The sequence below is a fragment of the Dermacentor albipictus genome, chromosome 1, assembly GCF_038994185.2.
Source record: "Dermacentor albipictus isolate Rhodes 1998 colony chromosome 1, USDA_Dalb.pri_finalv2, whole genome shotgun sequence".
NCBI lineage: Eukaryota > Metazoa > Arthropoda > Arachnida > Ixodida > Ixodidae > Dermacentor > Dermacentor albipictus.
In genome coordinates, this window is record NC_091821.1 from 56,567,414 (window position 1) to 56,591,375 (window position 23,962).

Sequence of the window (23,962 nt, forward strand, 5' to 3'; positions counted from 1 at the left end):
AAGCGTTCCTTCACTGGGATTCAACATGCCTATTGCCTATCATAGCCACATGCCGTTATGCAAGCAGGGTGGTACGTGTGCAGTTCCGTTCATAAGCTACACATTAGTGCGAAAAATTCAATACTATGTTCAATGCACCAACATCACCTATGAACTTGGTCGCTTCGTGGCAGTTCTAACTGCCCGAACATATTTCACACTTATTGTAACAGTTTAGTGCAGCTCAAAGGAATGTCTACAGCGCACACAGTTATCCATTTTTCTCGCTAATGACCTGCAGCCTCGTCGTAATGAGCTGAACGTCGCTTGCCTATATGAAGTCGTGCAAGCGACAGCAGCCACGTCTCTTTTCTAAAGTGAAGAATGATATGCATGGTAACCGTGGCTGCAACCACTTGACGCGCTAGTATGGCCGAATACTCTAGCACTTGCAAGGTCACTTCAGCCGTGCTATAGATAACCGCGCGGGATTGCTCCCTGTACCAGTACCCAATTAAGATATCGCAGCATGCCGCACTTCTTGATTTGCTTTCCTCTTTATCGAGCATATATTCGCCCTGATAGATTACATAATGACGTAAGATTCTACAAAAGTTGTAGCTGCTGCAGTCAAGGCCGTAGTATACTCATAGTCGAATTAATCGTGCAAGCAAGGAAGCAAGCCAATGTATTCCACCTATCCCGTTGCGTGATACCAAGCTTGCGTTCGCAGAACCATGGTATGCGGTGAGCACGTTATGCGTAGGTCAGTACACCACAACAAACTCAATGAGACCTTTAGCAGAGCGCGCGCGGCCTGCAACAATTGAAGGCGCTTCCTGCGCTCGCACGCATACCCATCCTTCACGACTGTGGCGGAATGCCAATATATGCACAGGGTTGTCGGAATTCTGCAAAATCCCTACTGAAGTGTATGTTTATACTATGTCTTTACGTAATTTCCGTGTAAGTGTCAACGGCGCCAGTAGTTTCCTTTCTTTTTCAGTTTTCCCTTGTCTTGCTTTTGACATCAATACCACAACAAAATTAAAGACCTCAAAGACGCTTTGGAACTAGTATGGTACCTACCGGGAATATATTACCGAAATAAGTTTTAGGAGGACCTAGCAAGAGCATTGATACAAGGAGCACAATGTTTACCTCTTTGCATTCGCGCTCAACGTCCTCCATTCCGAAGGAGCGGGGAAGCGCCGATAGCGGTAGAGAGGCGTTGCCCCGCCTACGGCGTTACCCGAGAGGATTCGCTGCGGCGCCCCGCGGTAGCCGCGGTATTTACGCTACGCTGCCGACGCAGCTACGCGCATCAGTGTGCGGCACGGCTCAAGTGCACGCTCGCGTGCTCCTGTCTAGCCGTCCTACGTGGTGCACACTGGCTTTCTCCTTCAAGTATACTCTCTTTCTCTCTCTCTCCCTGGACGTAAGCTTGCGCCAAATCACGCATTATTTGTGCACCTTTGTGCTGTGTGCGACTCATTGTATTTGTTTTTGTCGTAAGCGCAGGTGGTGCGCCATGACCGATCATAGCGGAAACGTGCCACTGCGCTCGCCTAGTTGTTAATGTGTTCAGGCGCCTTGCTAGTTAGAATGGCGTCATATGTTGCAACATAAAATATTACACTTAATGTCACACCAAATCGCACTACGTATACCTATAGATAGAGCAAAGTTTGCTAAAAGACATAAATGGAGTTCGAATATAGCCCTAGACACCCTCGAACATATGCAGATAAAAGGAGAGGGCGAGGTTGCACACCGCACACTACCCTATTTGTCGCGAATGTGTGCAGTGTCAGAAGTCTGACTTCGTAGCTTTGCCGGCTTTGCATGCAACGGAGTTTAGGCATTATGTTTAAATGTAGATGTCGGTATATACTTTTATTCATTTAATGCTTTCTAGAAAGATAACTGTAAAATAAACGCACGACACATTACCCTTTTAAAAGCTCAGAAACATCACCGTTTTCACATCTTTACTGAACTGAAACTGTGGTGTGACCTACACTTGGGTCATTTCTTTTCAGATCAGCAAATCTCTTTAAGATTTCACAAGAAGGTCTATCAAGAGAAATTAAAGCAAAGGTCGTCTTGTCAAAATTTTCATCCATCAATTTCTGTTTTATGTAAAGCATTCATTGTTACAGGGCGAGAGAAAGTGGTGTGGCGATGTACTTTTTTCTACCTTGAGCAAACCTGTTTATATCAGACTAACTTTTTCACCATAGATTATTACCTGAAAATGAAATTAGGTTTTCGTTGCTTGCGTAGTTAGCACCCACTTCTAAGTTGGGCTTCAAGATATACTGACGAAGCTTTACGTCAGGAGGTTTATATAATCGTACGTGGCAAGTACAGGCTGCTTAGGAATTCCATGAGCATAAGCGTGCAGAAAACAACCTAAAATTCCAGGCGATAGCATGATAGAGTTCACATCGTATCACGTAACGTCGAAATGATGAGTGACTTGTTGAATATTAGCAGTGAAGTAAACATCGAATGTATCATCGCAAATTTTAAAAGCTCTAAACATTCATATTGATGAAAAAGTGCACCTTTGTGACGCTTCCCGGCATTCGCTCTTATTGCATAAGCAGTGCGCACCTTTGATGAACACTGCTTTTACGTAGTGTCCGTTTCTCAAGTGTTTTGTGCAAGAACTCACCGTCGCAGCATGGCCAGCGTAAGAAGCGAAACAGCGAAGAGCTGGAAGTCAGCGGAGAGGTACCACGTGTGGGGAAGAACATGCTGCAATTTAAACAACATACTTTGCAGCCTGGTGACATACAAACACATTAATTCTCCCGTGGCAAGCGGAAGAAGCTTGCTGAAGCATGTTGAAGTTTCACCGCTTTAGTGCGATAAGTTTTAGGATATTCATTGCCGGTAGTACTCAACGGCGTGTTACGCTCAGGAGGCAAATTGCTCTTAATAAAGCGTTTTAGCTTGTCCGGTATTCGGGTAAACGCAGGTGGACTGGGCGTTGACCCGGTGTAGCGGAGCGCGTAAATGTGAGTGGCCTGTAAGGTGCAGGCCACTCGGTTGCGCGGAGCCCAACCAGACAAACACAGCTAATATTGAAGTAACCAAGTGTATTCTATTGCGCTGCTGGTGCAAATTTTCGGCAGTGGCGTAATCGTATTGCTGCCGAAAATTTACACCCACAGCAAAGTAGAATACAGTTGGTAACTGCTATAGTAGTTATGTTTACCTTATTGAGCTCTGCGCCACCAGGTGGCGGCACCGTACAGGCCACTCACGTTTGCGCCTCCGCACCACCGCTTCAACGACCAGTCCGCCTGCGTTTACCCGAATACCGGATAAACTAAAACTTTCTATTGACTGGAACAACTCTTCGAGTTTGTCTTGCGCTACTAAGCAAACGTCAAGCACTCTGGTCATCGCAGAAGCACGAGAGCCTCCAGTCACTGTGTTCGGCAAAGGAAACATTATGGCATTGTTTTCCGCATATTTGCTCAGCATCAGGGCCACAAGCTACAGGAAGTGTTGCCTCTGAGAAATAGATGTAATTTGCATTCACAGCTGGTTGGGTATGAATCAATCATACCTGTTTTTGGCTACAATGATGTATCGCTGCATCATGAATATACCCAGAGCTACGAGTTTTTTTGTAAACTTCCAAGGAAAGAAGAAAAAGTTAACCAACCGGAGCGGTTCAATTAGTGTTTTTTCATGTGCACAGCCAACGCACCACCGCACAGCAGGCGTACACAGATGACCCATGCACAAAAGAGAGATCAACGTGTGCTATTGCTATACCGATATTAAGAGTGCAGCTCCTTTTTCAACTCTCTCATGTTACTCCACCAACGGCGGCAGATTCTATGCGATTTTGGAAGCGACAAGGTTTATTGCGGTAAGCAGACCCCAAATAAATGGGCAGTTTCGCAAGATTCGCATACTATACATACATACATACATACATATATATATATATATATATATATATATATATATATATATATATATATATATATATATATATATATATATATATATAATCACATCATAAGCAGCCAACAAACAGGCACCGAATATAACACGGGAGAAATTGTTTGGCCTGACTAATTGAATGAAATAAATTAAAAGTGGATGAAAAAATTACTTGCCGCAGGTTCGGAACCATCCCACGTCTTCGCATTACGCGTGCGATGCTCTACCAAGAATAGGTGCACCAAATTTCTCCTGTGTTGTCCTTGGTGTCTTCGTTTGTTGGCTTCCTATGATATGATTAATACGAATCGGGCCCCTTGTTTAACCCTCTCTCTTCTCGTTTATTATACAAAAGAACGTTTATTATATAACATAACTTTTTAGACAAAAGATGGTCAGTTGTCACTTAAATAGAAGCTGCATGATGTGGGGTCTCAAACTTGCTCTTGGGAGAAAGGAGCAGCAACACAGTTGTGCAGATAATCACAAGGGCATTTGTTGCGCCTTTTTGTACACTGATCTAGCCAGCCTAATTAATATCGATACAACATGCCAATAAGCGCGCGACAAATGGAGGATGTCGTACTTACGGCGACCGGATAGCGAACGAATATGTTCGCTCTCATGCTGGACACCAGTGTATAATCGTTCGTGTGTACGGTTTCGCGAATGGTGACGCGTTCGAACAATCGTGTTCGTCCATTCCAGGCTCCTGCTCAGGCCTAAGCTTTTAGCAGGACGGCCCCGCGAACGGCCGGAGAGTGCGCGAGTTGAGCAGTTCCCATACTAACACAGAAATTTCTTTGGGGAGGGGGATAGAGTGCCCCACCACCTCAATACGCTACTGGCTCAGACCCGTTAATAACCGTGACTACCCTGACTAGTCAGTAATTTGACTAAATCTACCGTTATCAACTGCAGTTTACCAAGGTATTAAATAGTGCGTAACGAAGAAGACTGGCGCGTCCTATGGACGCACTATCCTCATCGGCCCGCCGACGAAGAGGGGCTTGCGCTCTCGGTGTCTCACGCTCAATAAACCGCGTACTTCTGCGCGCGCCAGTTTCCATTCGACCACAAACTTGCCGCTGACTTGCACGTCCACCACGTCACCTACGTATTAATGCAGCGAGTGCACGCCAGTATCTTCCGTTATTTCTGCGTAGCAGCTAGCTCTACGTAGAAGTTGTGTGACATCGGATGACATTAGGGAGGTCTGAAATATACGCCCAGGGTTTAGGGTGCCCCAACAAGCGGCCACTTTTTGTTCGCGGTCTGTCCAGCCGGGAAGGGGCTTTGAAATAGGGCTCCAGCCTTGCGTTAGCGTCATGCGATTGCAGCGCCCTTCCTGCACGTGGAAGGAAAATGTAAACGTAATGCCAGAGAGAAGAAAAAAACGTGAGCTAATGCAATCCGTAATATTCTACAAGATGAAAAGTACCCCTCAGAGTTTTTTATTTTCAATGAGGAGGCGTGTTTCTGGGATATTCGCGGCGACGTTGAAACGACGCAAATCAGGTTTGGGGCGTTTGGACCACTCACTCTATTTTTGAAATGTAGCGTCAGCGGTGCGTGCGAAAGCCGAAACACAAAGATACCGTTTGGCTTCGGCGCATACGTGGTGGCGGGACGCTGATCTTTATTCTAAAACAGCTAGCCTATTATGTCGTTTTGGGGCTTGGCCCTGGTCGTATCGGAAGAGGCTGTAGCGCTTGTTTGAGGGATACCAAAAATGAAAGATAAAACATGCATAATGCTGCTACCGTCATACTATCGTTGTTGCCATTGTCGTCGGCCTTGCTGTAATTATAGAGTGTCGCACAATAACTACTAGCGAGAACTCGTCATTTTCTAAAAGTACTGTGTAATAAATAATGAAATAGATATTACTGAAACTGTTCGATGGGAAGAATCAATTACAGTACCTCTTGCACAGAAGCTCCATATTGAAACCATTATGCCACGTACACATGGTTCGACAAACGGCATAGAGCGCCCTTGGGAATTTCCCACGGTGAAGTCAGCGCCAGAATAGCAGCTTGGGCTTGTTTGTTTTTCATCCAGGTGTTTGTGGTGTCGTCTTCTGTCTCGTGTCCAGTCTACGTTTCGCGCTGTTAACACCAGCAAGTAAGCACGTTAAAACGCTTGGTGTGCGTCGATTTGGACACCTTGATTCGCTGAACCACCGCAATTAGTAGCCATTTTGCGTGTTCGCAGAGTATTTTTCGCTTACAAAATTATAGATTGGTTTAAAATTTTGGGCCCTAAAGGCAGATAAAGCGCAATAAACAAAGCCACAAGAACGTCTGAATCCGCAAGCACGAAGGTAAGAAAAATACATGTAGTACCCCATCATCCCCAAGGTGGCTCAATGATTGCAGGAACAGAGTTCCCTCTAGTAATTACTGCCAGAAACTCTACGGTTGTATTCACACACGCGCTCTCATCACACACACTAGCGCTCGCCTTATGAGTACACTTTGGTCTCTGCTGAACGTGAAACTACGTTATATAAACAGATGTCTGCAAAATAATTCGCATGACATCGTTTCCCAAAGTGCGTGGGATCCGCATAAATATTCTTTTTTTTTCTGTTCCACATTAAGACAAGCTATCATCCTACTATCGGGCACGGGGACGGCGTGAGAGGGAAATTCAAGACGATGAACAAAACGAGAACAAGGTAAAAGTGGGAGTCAACGTTTCGACAAGCGGACTTGTCTTTTACAAGGCCCTGAAAGATTCCTTGAAAAAGACGAGTCCACTTGTCGAAACGTTGGCTCGCGATTTCACCTTGTCATTTTGCTACTAATCATCGGACACGCAACTCATTTTTCCTCATAAGTGTGAGCTATTCGGCATTACAGCAACAACACCCAGCAGCCAGGGTGCTGTGAATCCGCAAAGAGAGCTTTGCATTAAAAACAGAAATAGCAGCTTCGTGCGTTTGAAGGTGAAGGCTTTTGAATATATTGCCGTGGTTTTGAGAGTAGGTGGTACAGTAAAAATGTGACCTTCTTTCATTCTTTTTCTTTCTGTCGCCTATCTCAAACCTTTACCCCTCCCCCGGTACAGGGTAGCTAACTGGAGACATTCTCTGGTTAACCTCCCTACCTCTACTTTGCGTTTTTCTCTCTCTCTCCCTCTCTCTCTTAGATTTAGCGTTTGGCTATTTTTTAACGTTTTAGTGCTCGGACATTTCTCACGTTACTTCACGGATGCGGATTTTCTCTAGATGATGGCTAGTATCAATTTGTCGCTAAGCGCATGACGCGTCTGTCGCGCCATCGTGCTGTCACATTTCTTGTTTACGCAGCTTCTCGACGTGTTAGTACCCTAAAAACAATACCATGATGCCGTAAATACAAACTATATATTGAAAAAAGAACTACTGTATACGTTAATCTTAAATTTTGCGTGCTGAATGGGGAACGCTCTCTAGACTAACATCCTGTAGTTTTACGCCGCAGAATAAGTTATATTTATTTAATTATCTATCAAGTTTTAGTTTCCAATTTCAACATACATTTTCTCAGAAAATATCGTCAAGATGAACATTTAAATTGACAGCTACATCACAGAAATTACTGTCTTCAAGCAGAACCTAAAAATATGGCCTGTACAAACATCATTCATGAAAAAAAATATTGTTCACACTTGTGGTTACTTATAAGAGAACTTCAATACTTCAATTTTAATGTGATTACCTAGCATTCTTTGGTAACTTCACGCCGTTTGCAATCGGTCGGTCGGTCGGTCGGTCGGTCGGTGGGTGGGTGGGTTGGTCAGAGTGCGAAAACGACTGTCGAAGCAACTTGGGTCCCTGGCTATGTGACACTGGGCATAAGCGCTCTTCAATGAACCTCTTTGGTGCCAACATAGGTATTTTGGTATGTACTAACGGGTATCTACCCCTATTCAATAAACCTGTTCTTCGCCAACTTGAGCCACATAGTATGTGTCACGGGGCACACATCGCTCTTCAGAATAACCACCATAAGATACAAGACCCATTACACATCCCTCTTTAGATAGATTGGTAAGCGGAATAGCGTCGTCAATCATGCCGAAAAGATGGATGCGCTACCATTTTTTTCAGCTGATATGACATAATGTTATAATATTTTGGGTTTAGATTGTTAGCAATAAAGTGCAGCATAAGATAAAAACTAGACTTTGGCGAATATATTTCGCAAACTATTACGTGAAAGATCTAAAACAAAAGAATTGGCGCTTTGAACAAGACGCACGTTTATGTTTACACATATACGCCAAGTGTTAAAAACGCTGTAGCAGAACGCACACAATTTTTTGCTTTCTTTACATCATCCTCAAAGCCTTTCATGAAGTTTATTTGCCTTTGTCATTCATTGCTCTGCCTAGAGCTGCGGAATTCTACTTTGCCAACTGTGTCTTCACCAAAGCAGGTGTAAGGTCTCACAGGTACTCATAACAGCACTTCATTCTGCATTTTGATGATTATCTATTTCACATGCGTGTTTGGCGTGTTGGGGCACAGCGGCGCAGTGAAATACGCGGACAAAATTGGGTAAACATAAACGAAAAAGCCATGTGAACGCAATATACTGCGGTAGCCCACACACTATAAGGTCTTGCAGTGGCAACTAACAAACATGTCAACGGAATGTATTTTGCATATATATTCGCATTATTGAGTAACATTGAACATATACTAACTACAAAGGTTAAGACCACATGGAAACACAAACAGCCTCAGCTTTGAGGCCATATTTAGTGGCTTGCAGCGGCCGTCCATGCTAACCGTACCACTTCCTTCTTCTTCAGGCTGTGCATATCTTTTTGACGCTAGAACGAAGAGACACATTCCTGCTCGGTTTACCCCACCTGCCCCCTTATGTACGTGTTACAAAAAATAAACCTCAGGATTGCTTGATATGTGTGTCTTCGTAATCTTTGACCCGCTCGTTGGCTATACTGTAGGTGAACATGAGCGTGAGTGAAAACTTCAGGCTCCTTATTTATGCCCATCTACAACAGACGATATACAGTATACAACATTCTATCTGCTTGACCAACCAAACACAAAATTTCTCCTGGTGTATCGCAGCCACTGTATATAGCACTTGACACTGGCACACCGATCAAAGCAATCTTCCTTCTCTGCAAATTCGACTGCTCAAACAGAAAACTTCTTGAGCCGCTGTCTCAAGAAATGATGACAACAATCATCATTTCTTGAGATTCCCGTAGTCAAGGTGGCCCCTGATGACGACAGTCAAAAGGAGAGGAGAATCTGCTTTAATAAATATATATGTCTGCATTTCAATAACAACACAGGCTCCATTCTGCCACGGCAAGTGTGCAAACCATGCAAAATCACGACAATTCCCAGCACAAGCCCAATAGATTGCCGTAAATTTTATGGGGAGGCGATTCTGTTCTATGCTGAAGATAGGAATGAAGTGCCCCTGCCCTCATCAACCCAGCTTAAAGCATTCAAGTTGCAATCCAAAGGCGCTACTCTTTCCACATTACGCACACGCATGGTTGGCAGTGCCTAGTTCTATGTGTCTAGAAGCACGTGATGCCATTTCAACAATGGCGCGCATATTTTCTGTAGCATTGTTTGTGGTCTCCTAACCCTAGACAGACAACAAAAAATAATAACGCTTCATCCGGATGAACAGCTCGTTACTTTTCGCATCTTCACCTAATTTGGTTTATTATCAAAACCTGGGTATCTGCCCAGCTTTCAGCGCAGCCGGAGCATTCCACAGAGCCAATTTCTCTTTCATTTGTAAGAACCGATTACCTAACCCACCATGTAATAACGCTGAGTGGTCTTTTTTGATACATCTAAGACAATTCAGAGCTGGAAACTCACCTGTGGTCCTACCTCATAGAAGTTTCTGATGTGAAGAATGTAGTGCCACCACTCAGAGGACACTTCATCGTAAAGCTTCTTGAAGAACATTTTCGTGTCTGGCCCGGTGACAAAAAGCGGTAGTATGCAGAAGCACATGATGATGAAAAACAGTGGTACGCAGATCCTGTGACAAAATGAAGAATAAAGAGACCTCTACTAATCATTGTCATGGAGTTAGGTCAGTTTGTTACGTGCTCGCACTTTATTTATATCCAAATGATATGTTACTACCACTGCTTTGTACCATGCAGCGCAGCTTGGTATGGAAAGCTTCAGTGCTGCTGATAGTTTCTATAGTTACACATTACTGTAAACAGCGCAAGAAGTCAAGATATCTATAAGTTATACATTTTATTTGATCTTACCGCAACCACTCTCTTCTTATCACAATATGGGTCAGTGGACAGGAGCATAACCAGGAAATAACAGCATATACGTCTTAAGACTGTAGGCAGGGTAGTGCTCAAAAACACGTGCAACGAAGGGACACGTAAAGCACAACGGCCGCAGACTTCCAACTGTGCTTTAGAAAACCCATAATTGACGCAACAGAAGTGTACATCTATATGTGCCCCATGTCTCACACGAATGTCGACAAAGTGGGAAAGAAAGCTTATTGCAGCTATAGATAAACGATATCGTAAACTCTACCATCAGTACCTATTGTGACTCCAAGTGCAATGACCAAAGGTGGAGAACGCGCAACTCGAACTGAAGGATCATGCGCAACAGCTCGTGCAAGGACCAGTGCAACGGGAGCGTAAGAAGGATAAGTAGGTCTGAAGCGACTTGTAGATCACACATCATCAACAACAACAAAATAAAATTCACCAATGCGCAAACACGCTACGCTAAGTGCCTGAGGCATGCGAAAAAAAATGTAAAACTTGGCTGCAACATCAGAAAAAAAATGAAAGAAACCGCGCATCAAAAACAATACAAGAACCCTCGTCGCTGAAGAAATGTGTTAGCAAGTTATCATCCCTACAGTGGGATGTAACCAATCAATTTATCACCTATAAACTGAAAAGTATATAAAACGGGCGAATTTTTGGCAGGACCTATCTCATGATCGCTGTCTACGTTAACTAGATTACGATTCGAGCAATGCAAGGGGCACGTCGTATTGCTGAAAACACCGTTATTTAGAATCTGATGTGGTCATTCTGAAATCACCATTGCTTGTGCTATATGCGACATACACTGTCCCGACATACACTGTCCCGCGACTTTGCAATTACACTTGCTCTCTAGGGTCGGCCATGACCATCACGCCAAGGCGATGACTGAATGATGACGCAGTGACGCCGATGAAATGACGAAGAAGGAATCACGTTCATGGAGGGGCGAAGGTGGCATGAAAACGAAGGCATGCGGACAATGGAATGACGATTCTGAGATGGCGATGGTGGCATAACGATAGCGTGAAGACGAACGCATAAGGACTATGTGATGACGGCGATGGCGTGATGACGATGGTATGGCGAGAATCAAATGATAAACTGGAATCACGATCGTGAAACGACCACGATGGCATAACGGCGAAGGTATAACAACAAATCCATGACGACGACGACACATTGACGACAATGTCGTCAAAACGTGGCTCAGTTACCACCAAATAACGACAATAGATAGAATGATGATAGAATGACAAAGAAGGAATGACGTCGATGAAACGATGAAGGCGGTATGACGATAAGTGGATGAGGTTTTGAAAAAGGATGACGATGGCACGACCACACAGTGGCGGTGGTGACGCGGCGACAATGGGATGGCTACAATGGCGGGATGACGTCGGAATGACGAGAATTAGATTACGAAGCGGGAATGACGATGATGGAATGACCTAGGTGGTATGACGATCACGAGCACGTACCAAGTGGCCCAGGCCTAGACAACTCGGATTACTTAGTCGGCGTAAGAGGCTAGATAGACCGATAGATTCGAAGTGTCTGTAGTAAGTAAAAAATGCTCGGGTAACATGCCACCCAAATTGTGAAAAACAATGACGCTCAACTGAAGAGCTGTAGAAGCGCCATGAGACGGTGAAACCAGGTAACAAACATTTCAAGGAGAACCTTAGAGGATGGTAGAGAATAATCTAGAACCATTCGTCTTACAAACGCCAACGCGATTATACAAAAGCATTCAAAAATATTCAATTTCGGAGGCAACAGGGAAACTGATGGCCCGCTTACGTCAGAGCTGTTTTAAACAAAGCTGTGGTACGGAACTTTTCCATGCAGCCACAGCTCCTACGACAAAAATGTAGGTGTTCACGAGCTTTATCACGTATAATACTAAACTATATTCTCGTACCCATTCGTTAAAACAACGACCTATCTCTCTCGTAAGTTGCCCCAGCTAACGTTAGAGCCAAGCGATTCAATAAAAAAACACGGTGCACGATACGATTGTAAGATACTTTTGCAGCTCTATTGTCCACCACTACGTGGCTCCTAGTTCGGTTATGTTATGGAGCCGTACCTTGCAACGATCGATTTTGTTTGCCATTCTGTTCGTCCTACGGCATTTGCTCAGACGCCAAGGGACAGCCATTGTTCCTGGAAGTGTTTGTTCCAAGCTGATGGAACACGTTCTTTATTCTCAAATTGTAAATTTCTCCTTCCAGTAATTTTTTGTTATCCTAACATGCATGGTTTCCAAAAACGTCTCTCGTGTGATACCCAACTTGCACTCTTTATTAACGATATTAGTTCTAGTCTTGACACTAACACTCCCGTTTATACGTTGTTCCTTGACTTCGAGAAGGCTTTCGATAAAGTACCTCACTACCGGTTATTTCACAAAAATTCGATACTAAATATTAAGCCCCATGCATTTGATTGTTTACGTAGCTTTTTAACTAACCGACAACAATTTGTATATGCTAATAGTCACTCTTCTGTTCTTTTCCCTGTAGATTCTGGCGTTCTGCAGGGAACTGTACTTGGCCCCATACTTTTCCTTGTATATATAACGACCTACCGACTAATATTTCATCAGAAATACGCTTATTTGCTGATGACTGTGAGCTCTATCGGCCAATTAATAATAATGATGACATACTGGCTCTTCAAGCTGATCTTTCTCTCATTGAAACTTGGTGCAAAAAATTGTTAATGAGCTTCACTACTAACCAGTAATCCTTTTTATCTTTCAACCGCAGGCCCTCCTATCCTGTCCGTGAATATGTAATCAAGGGTTCCGTTATTTCCTCAGGTATCGCTTACAAATACCTTGGTATCAGTCTTCGTTCCGATATGTCATGGTTCACACACATAAACAAGATAACTAACGATGTTAACCGCATGCTTGGCTACTTGCGCCATAACCTCTGACTTGCTCCCGTCCCTGTCCCCAAACATCTAGCATCTTGTACTTTCATCAGACCTAAAGTCGAATATGCATGTGCTATATGGGGCCATTACCAAGCTAACCATATTACTATGTCAGAAGCAATTCAAAATCGCGCGGCGCGGTTTATTTTCTCTGATTATTCTTTCACTTCCAGTACTAGAGAACTTGTCACGGGCTAACCTACCTAACCTTGTACTTCGCCGGAAAACTGCCTGTCTCTCGCTATTCCACAAGTTCGTATTTGCATCTCCCCGGTCCTCCAACATTTTTCCAGTTTACCGCCATTGTATCCGGACCAAGCATAACAAAGCCGTGTAGCATCCTCCAGCCCGAACCACCACTCATCTTTCTTCATTTTTTGTTCGTACCTCAAGAGATTGGAATGACATTCCCGCTTCGACTGTTCTTCCTGAGAACCAATTTCATTTTAAATGCATCACTGAAGAACTAACTTCTGGTAACTAAAATGTACGCACTCACTCCTCATTTAAAACCCCTTCGGGGGCCTTTGAGATATCGGAATAAATAAATAAATAGACTGGCAAATCGGCGCGATGCATAAGAGAAGAATAACGGAAAATCAAGTGGAACATTACAAAGTGCTAGTTCTGGTTTTGTATGATTTTCACCACAAACACCACCCTCCTTGCTAGCTGCTAAACAAATGAGAAATTAATTTAACCAAGATTTTGTGATTTCCGTATTTACTCGCAGAATTCTCGCACCCACAAATTGTCCATCAAAAATTTGTGTGTTTTTCCTCGAGTAGCCACCGCACCTTTGTCGATTGCTGCAACGACTGTCGTCTGCTTCCTCCGGCCATTGATAACTATACGTTATTGTTACTGTGTACAGGCTTCTTTTAAACAGCCAGAGTGGCGCCACGGTTTTCCGCGTGCCGCTCAAGACACCTCCAGCGATTCTAGCGCCGTTATTCACCATGAACCATCGCGCCCCTCCCCATTTCAATGAGATAGCACACAGGAGCGCGCGAGACCTAACCCTCCGCGACGCCACCTATTCTGGTCGTCACCAGCCCAGCGAGAATCTGGACCCTCCCTCCACATACAACGAGATCACAAAGTACTTTTATCTAGGCCGCAGGATATACAGCACAACTCACAATAAGCTCCCCAGGCCTCAAGCCTTAGCGTTCAGAATGCTTCAAACCAACATGTACCCCACGCAGAACAAACTACATCCCTACATGCCAGAGCTATACACAACATCCTATTGCGAAAATTGCCATAGCACACTAGACGTATATCACTTGCTCTGGCCGTGTGGTTGGACCCACGGAAACAAGAATCAAGACTCCACCAGGCTACAGGAAGCATTACACAGCCCGGACCTAGTGGAGCAGCTCTGGGCCGTCCAGCGAGCCCACGACACGGCCGGGAGTTACAACTCCCGGTCCCAACGTGGGAGTAGCCCGCTCTTTCGGGCCTTGCGCCCCGTAGTTCACAGGACCTTTCATTAAAGTTATTCCATAGATCCATCCATCACGTGCTCAAAACGGTCGTCAGACCTCTGACGACCGAGAACCGTAGGTCTTACAAGTGTATCTTTCATTCTGTGATTTTTAGAAGCTTTTTTTGTTGTCGTTACACAGTTTGGCTTAAGTTAACTGAGACGCATATGGCATACATTTTAGCATGACAGGGGTATTTGATATACAACTCCTAATAAAATTAACACTCTGTGAAAGGTTTAACGTGTCGTTTCCCGCAGGCCGTGTGTCGTTCTTTGTGTAACATCGTACACAATTTTGTCAACTTACACGCAGTGGGAATGACTGTTTTTATCGTGGACTTATTCACCACTTTCTCCATATTACGAGACCTACAGTAGAAGTATGGCATTACTTGATGCGGCCGTTCTACAGCAGTAGATTACTTGCAATTTCTAGATAAATTCGCTCAGATCCCGTAAATCGCATTCACTTACAATTAAAATTAATTGGGGCTACCCAACCAAGCTCCTCGGCATGACGTCGAAAAACTTTTTTTTTCAATTTTATGAATAAGTAATTTTTCGAGACTTGATTGAGAACATAACGTCACAACTGCTATCTTAGTTACATTACGATAGGCCCCCACTATAGCAAAACTTTGGTACTTCGCGAGCAGTACCTCAAGCAGAAATAGTTGCATGTCAAACTGCATGCAGTCGGTATTGGGCCCTCACTGTAGCAAAACTTTGGTACTTCGCGAGCAGTACCTCAAGCAGAAATAGTTGCATGTCAAACTGCATGCAGTCGGTATTGGGCATCCTTTTAGTGAATCCGAGGCCAGCAGGATCAATTGAGAACTTCACTGTACAGATGACACTACGTTAATGGACACTCGTTGCTGAGTCAATGCCGGGAGTTTACATATGGTTCGTATTGAACCGTCTCTCGTTTTCCATTTATCTTTTTTTACGTTGTGCTGTTCTTGTTGATGAGTTTTCACATTTTCTTTTCCATGCGTCGAGTACTTCGCACTACGTGTTATTTAGGCTGTAATACATTTTCCTTTTTTTGAGGTGTCATCTACGTGTGGTTAATTATAGTCCCCATTATACTTCACATGCCGCCTCTTGGCGTTTTGTAGCTGCTGTGCGTGGCCCTTTGCATGAGTTGTGCGTTCTGCACCTTTGGCTTTTGTACTTAGCGTAACAAGAGGTACTAATTGGAGAGATTAAGATGTGATGTATCTCTAGCTATGATTAAGTTTCACTTACGTTCTTTATCGATATTTGTCTGTCACATGTAGATAGACATGTACTTATATCGCTCCGATTTTCTGAAATAGAGTTAAAGTCAACGCCTGTACTCTATTACGTGTTCCTCTTTTGGCCGTTATTTTTAAGGCACTACCCAGCAGATACCTAGCTGAAATCATTTTTTTTATTGTATTGCATTAGGAGGGACCTTAAAAATAAATTTATCCCACAAATTTTCTATGTAGACAAGAACTTCCTCGAACTGAAGTTATGTGATGTTGTTGCGGAACGTCTCTGAAGGCATCAGGTGCTTTTCCTGATGTGGTTTGCCACTGTTGAGAACCTGCAAATGTTTTCTGCGAAATCCTAGCGGATAAGACCTAGTTCATCATAGGAAATATATTTCCACAAGAGCAGCACTGTGCTTATGCTTCGCAGTGTCAGAATAAATTCGTAACCAGCTCCTGCGTGCTCTTGGTAAGTTCCTTCATGCCTTTTGATCATCCCTCCAGTGATCCGGCTTAACGCTGTATAACCTTACTCGATAATGGAAATGCTTACCTCATGAGCCTTCGAAGAACGCCCACAACGAACATAAGCAGGCCGTTCGTCTTCTGTTTTGCTACGGTGAGGCACAGGAAAAATCCACTGTAATACCACAAGATAAGATGGTCAGAATGGTGGTGAGAGGTTTCGGCACGGATTCTCTAAATCTTGGCAGCTACATATAAATGAGCGCAGCAAAACCAGAGTGAGTCGCTTTGTCGGATCAAGGCCCTCTCTTTGAGTTCATGTTAACGCGAGCGGATCGGGCCGAGTGGGTGTTCGGTCAACCCATCGGGAAAAGTACGGATGACTAGCCCAACACGGTTGCCAATGTATATGTAAACGTTATCAACTCGGGCTGGGTCTGGTCGACTTATCAGTCAACCACTTCACGTCAAGTTCATGCAAACTAAGCTTGTGTCAGTAAACCCAGCATTGGGAGGAGTGCGATGTACCAGACTTCGCGAGGCGGCTCCATGGCGGGATTGCGCTCGGTGATTTTGCCGGCTAATTTTTTCATCACTCCCTCGGTGATGAAACGCTGGCGTACCCATCCGGCGTATGCATGGGCATACTTGTATGTTGGTTCAAGTTGCCCTTTCTAAAAACATCTTTTTACGCACTTATGCGAGTTTATCGCTTTATGTACTAAACGTATGCATTCCGGATTGCATTTTTATTCTAAAGTTCTCGTAAAACGTCTGTTCACAGCGAAGGTGTTTCTATTTACTATTCTGTGGTACGCAAGCTCTGGAGCCTCCTGTCAACAATACCCCTAGACCGTCTTACTGTGATTCGGACTTACACGTAAATCGAAACAAGAAATGAAAAACCATGGAACTGTCTTACTACATGAGGTCACACACACTACGACTAATCTTAAGCGCATGAAGGCGAAATTTAGGCTGCGGGAATGATTGCCCTTCGAGAACACGCGTTAGAAGTGGGGCGGCGGCAGTCTCATGCGGCAGACCTCTTGCGTATGTTCCACAAATCTAAACGACGAGTAAAAGTGTAGGCATGAACTTACGTTTAACGCGACTCGACTTACTTAAAAGGCCTTTCCCTATGTAAAAACGTTTCAGAATAATTTCCGCTTCATCTGGCCGTCACGCGTTTCTCTAGTTTCTTCGCTTTTACTTATGTGCAGAGGAATCGAGAGCTGAGTGCTATGGTACATTTGGAATACTAGTAAAAGCGGCACTGAATAGGAAGGACGGTGAAAGACAAAACACGGGGGCACAAGTAGGCACTCGCTGAACCAGTGCCCGTGTTATGTCTTTCGTTGTCTTTCGTCCTTAGTGCTCCGTTACCAGCCTTCCAAATCCATTACCTATCTGTTTCTCGCCACTCGTACCTCATTCCTTTGGCAAGATATTCGCTGCCGTAGTAATCTGCCACCTTCTTGCCTATTTCATTTTACCACTTGATATATAGTTCGCATGAAAGAGTGCTTACATCTGTTTTATCTCAGCAGCGGAGGAATATAAGTCTTTTCGCTTCCCTAATATTTCTTTCTTGAGCGCACCCATTCCCGTCTCTCGTGTTTCATCATGTATGTTGTTCTCACGTCCACCACTACGTGCATCCTATTCCGGCCAGGTTATGGAGCCGTAATTTGTAAGGATCCATTTCATTTTCCATTCTGTTCGTCCTACGACATTTGGCCAGACGCCAACGCACAACCGTTGTTGGCCGGATCAGCAACTCAGCGTGATGTACATGACAAGAAGAACGGAAAATTAAGTGAAACGTTACAAAATGCTGGCTCTCGTTTTGTATGCTTTTCAACCCTACCACCACCCTCCTCGGTAGCTACAAAACTAGTGAGAAATGAATTTCCCCGCAACTTTTCGATTTCCGTATTTAGTCGCAGAATGCTCGCACTCGCATATTGATCGCACCCACAAATTTTTCATCGAAAATTTGCATGCTTTCCCTCGAGTAGTCGTCACACCTTTGACTACGCTACAACCAGTGTCGTCGGCTTATTCCGGCCATTGATAATAGTGCATGGCAGCCGAGCGCCATATGTTAAGCGTCATGCATACCTTTTGTGCACGAGCCACAATTCAATTTAATCGAAATCGCGAGTGGAGAGGTTTCCACCATTTCTTGAAGCATGTGAATCGCTCGTAGGTATAGCTAACGTCCGCATTTTTTTGTGTGTGTACCCTCGTCATGGGATGATGCGAAAGCTGGGCGACTTTTTTCAAGCTGAAGGCCGATGACGATTCTGACACTTACAGTGGTCACACAACTATAGCGATGAGGCAATTTTCAGCGAAGTCAGTGTTGACGCTGACTGCGAGTAGATCTGGCATGACCCCCTTCATTTCTGCATTTACAGACTCTAGGTGCAGGTATTCTGTGCAAATAAAGTGTCTTTGCAGTTTCTGCTTGTGTAGAACCTGTGATCTTATTACAACGTAATTGCTGTTTGTAAATAATATTTCGTTTGAGCTTACAGTGGCTGGCATGAGGACATCGAGGTACAGGCGCTTCATCCTTAATTTATCTAATTATCACCCAAAACGTGCCCGCAACAAGTTCGGATACTTTTCATTTTCTATTTTTTTATGGAGCGATGCAATGATATGAAAAATAAGAACGCCACAATTGTTCGACTGAACCTTTTGAGTGGTGCGCTCGACATAAATTTTACGCATTTTTTTAAACACAGTATCATCCATGGCTAGTTACCCCCACTTTTCCGTATCGCATATTTCTGTTTCTGGCCTCTTTCGTGGAGCGATCCCGTAGATTGTAAAGTCTAAAAATGTGGTTTCATCCCGAATGTAGTGCTGTCTAAAGCCCTTAGAGTGGTTATGCGCAGTCTAAACATTTGACCCGATACCGAAGGTATCGTAGTCTAACAGCGTTGTCCAATCCCGAAGGTATTGCAGTCTAAAAATGTGGCCCGTTCCTGTGGGTATGAGCAGCCTAAAAATGTGGATTGGTCCCGAAGATAGTGAAGTAAAAAAAAATGTTGGGCGGTCCGACGTTTCTCCTACTCTCCTCGCGCGAGGCGTGACGCGTAGAGTTCCACGCGCAGTGGCTCTGTCTCATTCTCTCCCCCAACTCTCTCAGGAAGACATTGTCACTCATGGAATTCAATGTATGTTGAATTACTGTCCAACTTTTTTCACTGTTCGAGCACTATAACTTACCTGAGGAAAAAGAACGTCTCCACACTGTTGAACGCTGCTGCTACGATCATGCTTAACCACCGGTCGGAATCGATGAGTAAGTTCAGCAAATTACCTGAAAGGGTTACAGAGTGACATAATGGGTCTCCAAAAATGAATACGAAAGAAAACAACGATAATGTTCAGTGACTAAACTTATAATGTGCACTGCTACTTTAGAAATGTACTCAGCGAAATTCGAAGTTGTCTATCTCAATGATTCCCCAAACGCTTTTCAAGTGCTCTTGATTTTCACTCTACATGCTAGACCACACGATGAAAGCCAAAATTATGCCGTTGCAGTGCTTTTTGTGCTTTCTTTCGTTCAGATATTTTCCATGACTTATACTCTATTGCTGTAATAGTGCAACTTCCTTCAGATATTTTTTATAGATTAAAAAGGCATGGTTTTATGCGCATAAAACAGTCCCAGTGAACGTATATAAGTACTACGCCAATACCACGGGATAGCGTGCACAATCAGTGGTTATGGCACCAAGTGTCGGGCACGTTGTGACGGCCTGTCATATTTCATAGGGTGCCCTGACCTTGGTAGCATAGCAGAACACAGCCATTATTCTGCTCACCGAGAGCACGGATTAAGAGATCCCAATCTCGTGTGCAATAATATAATGACAAATATACAACTAGACCAAACTTTCCTCCTCCCCCCCATTCACGCGCACAAATGTTTACCTTATGTAGATGCAATACAACTGGTGGGCCTGAACATCTAGACTACTGTTCGTTTGTTACAACAAATCAGCGCACCACACAGGTGTTTTCTTTTTTTCTCTTTCAGACTCAATGGTTATTAGATATCACGTAGAGCTGGGCACGGGAGTCGACAAATCTAAGGGGCCTGTATTTTAGAAAAGTGGCACTGGGAGCGACACCTATTAGAAAGATTTCGAGCACCGCCTATTTGATAGCTTCATGAATTCCTTCATATAGTATGTTGGGCAGTCGCACGAGGCTACGGTCCGCAAAGCTTTTCACAAATGATCGGTACGAGGGCTGTTGCTCGGTACCTCAGGGGTGAGCATGCATCTGGTGTCTGCGCCCAACAAAGTGTGACATCAAAGTGCTAACTCGCCCAACAACGTGTTATTGTAATAAACACCACGTGCGACTGGTTTCCGAGCTTAGCAATGGTATTGTCATAGTCAAACGATGAAGGTATATTCAGGTATGGAGGAGTTTAAAGGGAAAGAAACAACATCCGTAATTATCGTTCCATCACTTCTGTCTGTTATTTTCCTTTTATGGAAACACGTTATCTACGTCAAGCATTAACGTGTTTAATAATTTGTGGCCTAAGGCACATACGTTAGCGCTGAAACTACCACTTATTTTCGACACTACACCTTTGCCAGATTTACCCAGAACACAAACAACAAGCAACTGACGATTCCCGTGATTTCGTGCTTTTGTGCTTGTACTATCAGTATGAATTCAAAAGCGAACTATTTCGTAAATATTCCAGTGCCTTGTTATGCTTTTAGGTTCACCTGCATTTTTAACAGTGGTTTAATTCAAACTGTAAAATGCACACAACTTTGTAATATCCTACGCTAGGAAATCAGCTACAATGCTATTACTATGTAATTACATGGAACATGCGTTATGATTAGCCTTTTACTGGTCAATTTTTGTTTTATGTTGATGGTACAATATGCATTCGGTGGCTCAGCTCGTTTCCTCGCTGCACGATCCGGCATCTACAGCGGCTTTGAAAAACAAAGGCAGTAGCAGTGGTCACCACCAGAATCAGTTTCTACAGAATCATCCGCGCTACGACACCTTTGCCGTATATGTACAGTGTCGTGGTGGTCTACAGGAACCGAGCTCTTATCCTACCTTTTCTACAGAGATAACACAAAACATGTTAAAATATTCGTCGCCTAGTTGCCAGTTATTTGCTTTATTTTTTTCACCTCGATGTTGGTATCGCTGCTGTGATGCGTGTCTTTAAATAACGAAGAGAATACACTAGTCGGGAAGCAGAAACAAAACATGTGAAGAGGGCTGACCCGTGGTGTCCGACACAGTCTCGTAGCAGTGACCAAGCACAATGTGGACCAGGCTTAAGAATCGGAGCCTATGCAGAAACTGAAGAGCATAGTGGTCACCGTCCGACCTCTTGGCTGTCATGAGGAGCATCCGTGTGTTGGTGACCATTGAAAATCCCTTCACAGCTTCTAGCACAGTGCCTGAGAAGTAGACAAGAAGATGCGTGAGTAAAAAAATATCACGCTACAAAAAAAAAACTTCGTGACAAGACCACGATCTATTTATGAGGCTCGCAGTAGTGTACCCCACTACTTGATTAATTTCGTCTGCCGAGGTTTCCTTAACATGCACTAGATTCATGGTACATGGTTTTTTTTCTTGCAATCAGCCTAATGTAGAAAAGTGTAAAGCTCAAATAGGAACCTCTGTTTCCGTGGCACCAGCGATTTTCGCGTTAGTTTCCTCTGATCCTTCCTTATTTAAACCTCCCCTTTTCCTAAATAGCGTGCAAGGTAGAAAAATGGGAACTTGAATTTGGTTAACATAGCCTCCGAAATTACGATTCACCCGCCGTGGTTGCTCAGTGGCTATGGTGTTAGGCTGCTGAGCACGAGGTCGCGGGATCGAATCCCGGCCGCGGCGGCCGCATTTCGATGGGGGCGAAATGCGAAAACACCCGTGTACTTAGATTTAGGTGCACGTTAAAGAACCCCAGGTGGTCAAAATTTCCGGAGTCCCCCACTACGGCGTGCCTCATAATCAGAAAGTGGTTTTGGCACGTAAAACCCCATAATAAAAAAAAAATTACGATTCGGATCTCGGAGATCGCGGATTAACCTCCCTGCTTTCAAATCTCTTACTCCCGCTCACGTAAGTTATAGATGGCCAGCCGCATTGTGTATTCCTCTGGGAAAATTTTGTTCTTTATATTTACGACGTATGACCATTTCGTAGCTTTTGCCCAACTGCATCCACTTCCTTTAAGGACGCCTTTCTCTCATCACAAAAGCCATATGGTAGCGGTAATGCACACCTTAAACGATTTTTACATGTAGCGACTTGCGCGAAAAAATTCCACTGCTACCTCTTGCGTTGCACAGCGATTTTTGTTCGACGCATTCCCATGCGTCGGTGACGGCACAATTTCCGTGGGAGTGTCAACGGAGTTCCTCCCTAATATCAAGTAATTCATACCGGTATTCTTGCATAACACCTACAAGGAAACCACTCAAATATTTGCATCTGGTTATTTGCGGATAACATGATTAAGTAGAATGCCTTCGGGTCTTTAAAAACATTGTATATTTAGAATTGCTTAGTCCGCAACTGTGAAGACGCGGGCACAACACTTTGTAAAATGGGCGTCGGCAGAAATGCCATATTTCGAGGGCGTTTGGTGTCCTTCCGCCGAAAATCATGCCGACCGATGGTAATCCATGACAGCGCGACCAACTTGGCGGAACCCAGTTAGAGTTTTCCATAGGACCCAGTCGCAGGGAGCCATGACTGTCACGGCAGTCGCGGAGCGGCGCTGCGTCGCCGGGTGAAAGCTGCACCGTGTGAAACAGCATTTGTCGTGCATAATGCTTCACACGAAGAAATAGTCATATCGGTGTAACGTATGTGTCAGCAGCCAGTCCATTTTGGGGCAACAGATTTATTTGACATTTGCCTTAACGTGGCTCATGAAACCGTCAAGAAGGTAATCTGTGCTTACAACGTGGCGCTATGAAACAGGTGCGAAAAGATGTACGTCACTCAATTTTGAGTTATTCGCGTAACGGCCGTCAACAGACAGCCCATAGTTTCACGGAGGAACATAATACTAAATTGCTCTTCTGGCGCTTGAAATTTGTAAATTGCCACTGTAAGAGAAAAATGAAAAGTTTATCTACGTACTAGTTTGTCCATCACGCCGTGTCTTGATTTGCATGAAGACGTCGACGAAGGTTGCAGCTGCGATGGTGACAGCAAGTAGGCCTAAATATATCCTGGAAACATAAGTTATGGTTGGGTTGGGCTCTTTCATTCAAACTAAATGCTTGCCTCTTCCTCGTTCGCCTTTTTTTCTTTAGTAAAAAATTGGAAATTAGATGTATTTGGCTTCGTAATTCTATCAGAGCTTTCTTTCTCGTTTTGCCATCATTTCTCCTCATAGCCATCTTGTCCTATCTTGTCCTCACAACTCGGCTTCAATTCGTGATTGCAAATTGTGTCCTAAAGCGCACAATTAAAAAAAAAAACATTAACTGAGATTTTTAGGCTAGTTTCCTAGACACCGCGATTTGGC

At 44.0% G+C, this 23,962-nt stretch overlaps 1 protein-coding gene across 1 annotated transcript in view; it reads right to left on the bottom strand.

Annotated features, from left to right (window-relative positions):
* LOC135899297 (nose resistant to fluoxetine protein 6-like) overlaps positions 1–23,962 on the bottom strand; it is a 57,813-nt gene that overhangs the window by 14,262 nt on the left and 19,589 nt on the right. Inside the window, exons 6-11 of the mRNA XM_065428539.2 lie at positions 23,572–23,663; positions 21,693–21,872; positions 19,642–19,735; positions 16,487–16,573; positions 9,815–9,980; positions 2,660–2,742 (exon numbers count right to left, since the gene is read on the bottom strand). Of these exons, the coding sequence (XP_065284611.2) occupies positions 2,660–2,742; positions 9,815–9,980; positions 16,487–16,573; positions 19,642–19,735; positions 21,693–21,872; positions 23,572–23,663 (702 nt within the window). The remainder of the gene's footprint in view (positions 1–2,659; positions 2,743–9,814; positions 9,981–16,486; positions 16,574–19,641; positions 19,736–21,692; positions 21,873–23,571; positions 23,664–23,962) is intronic.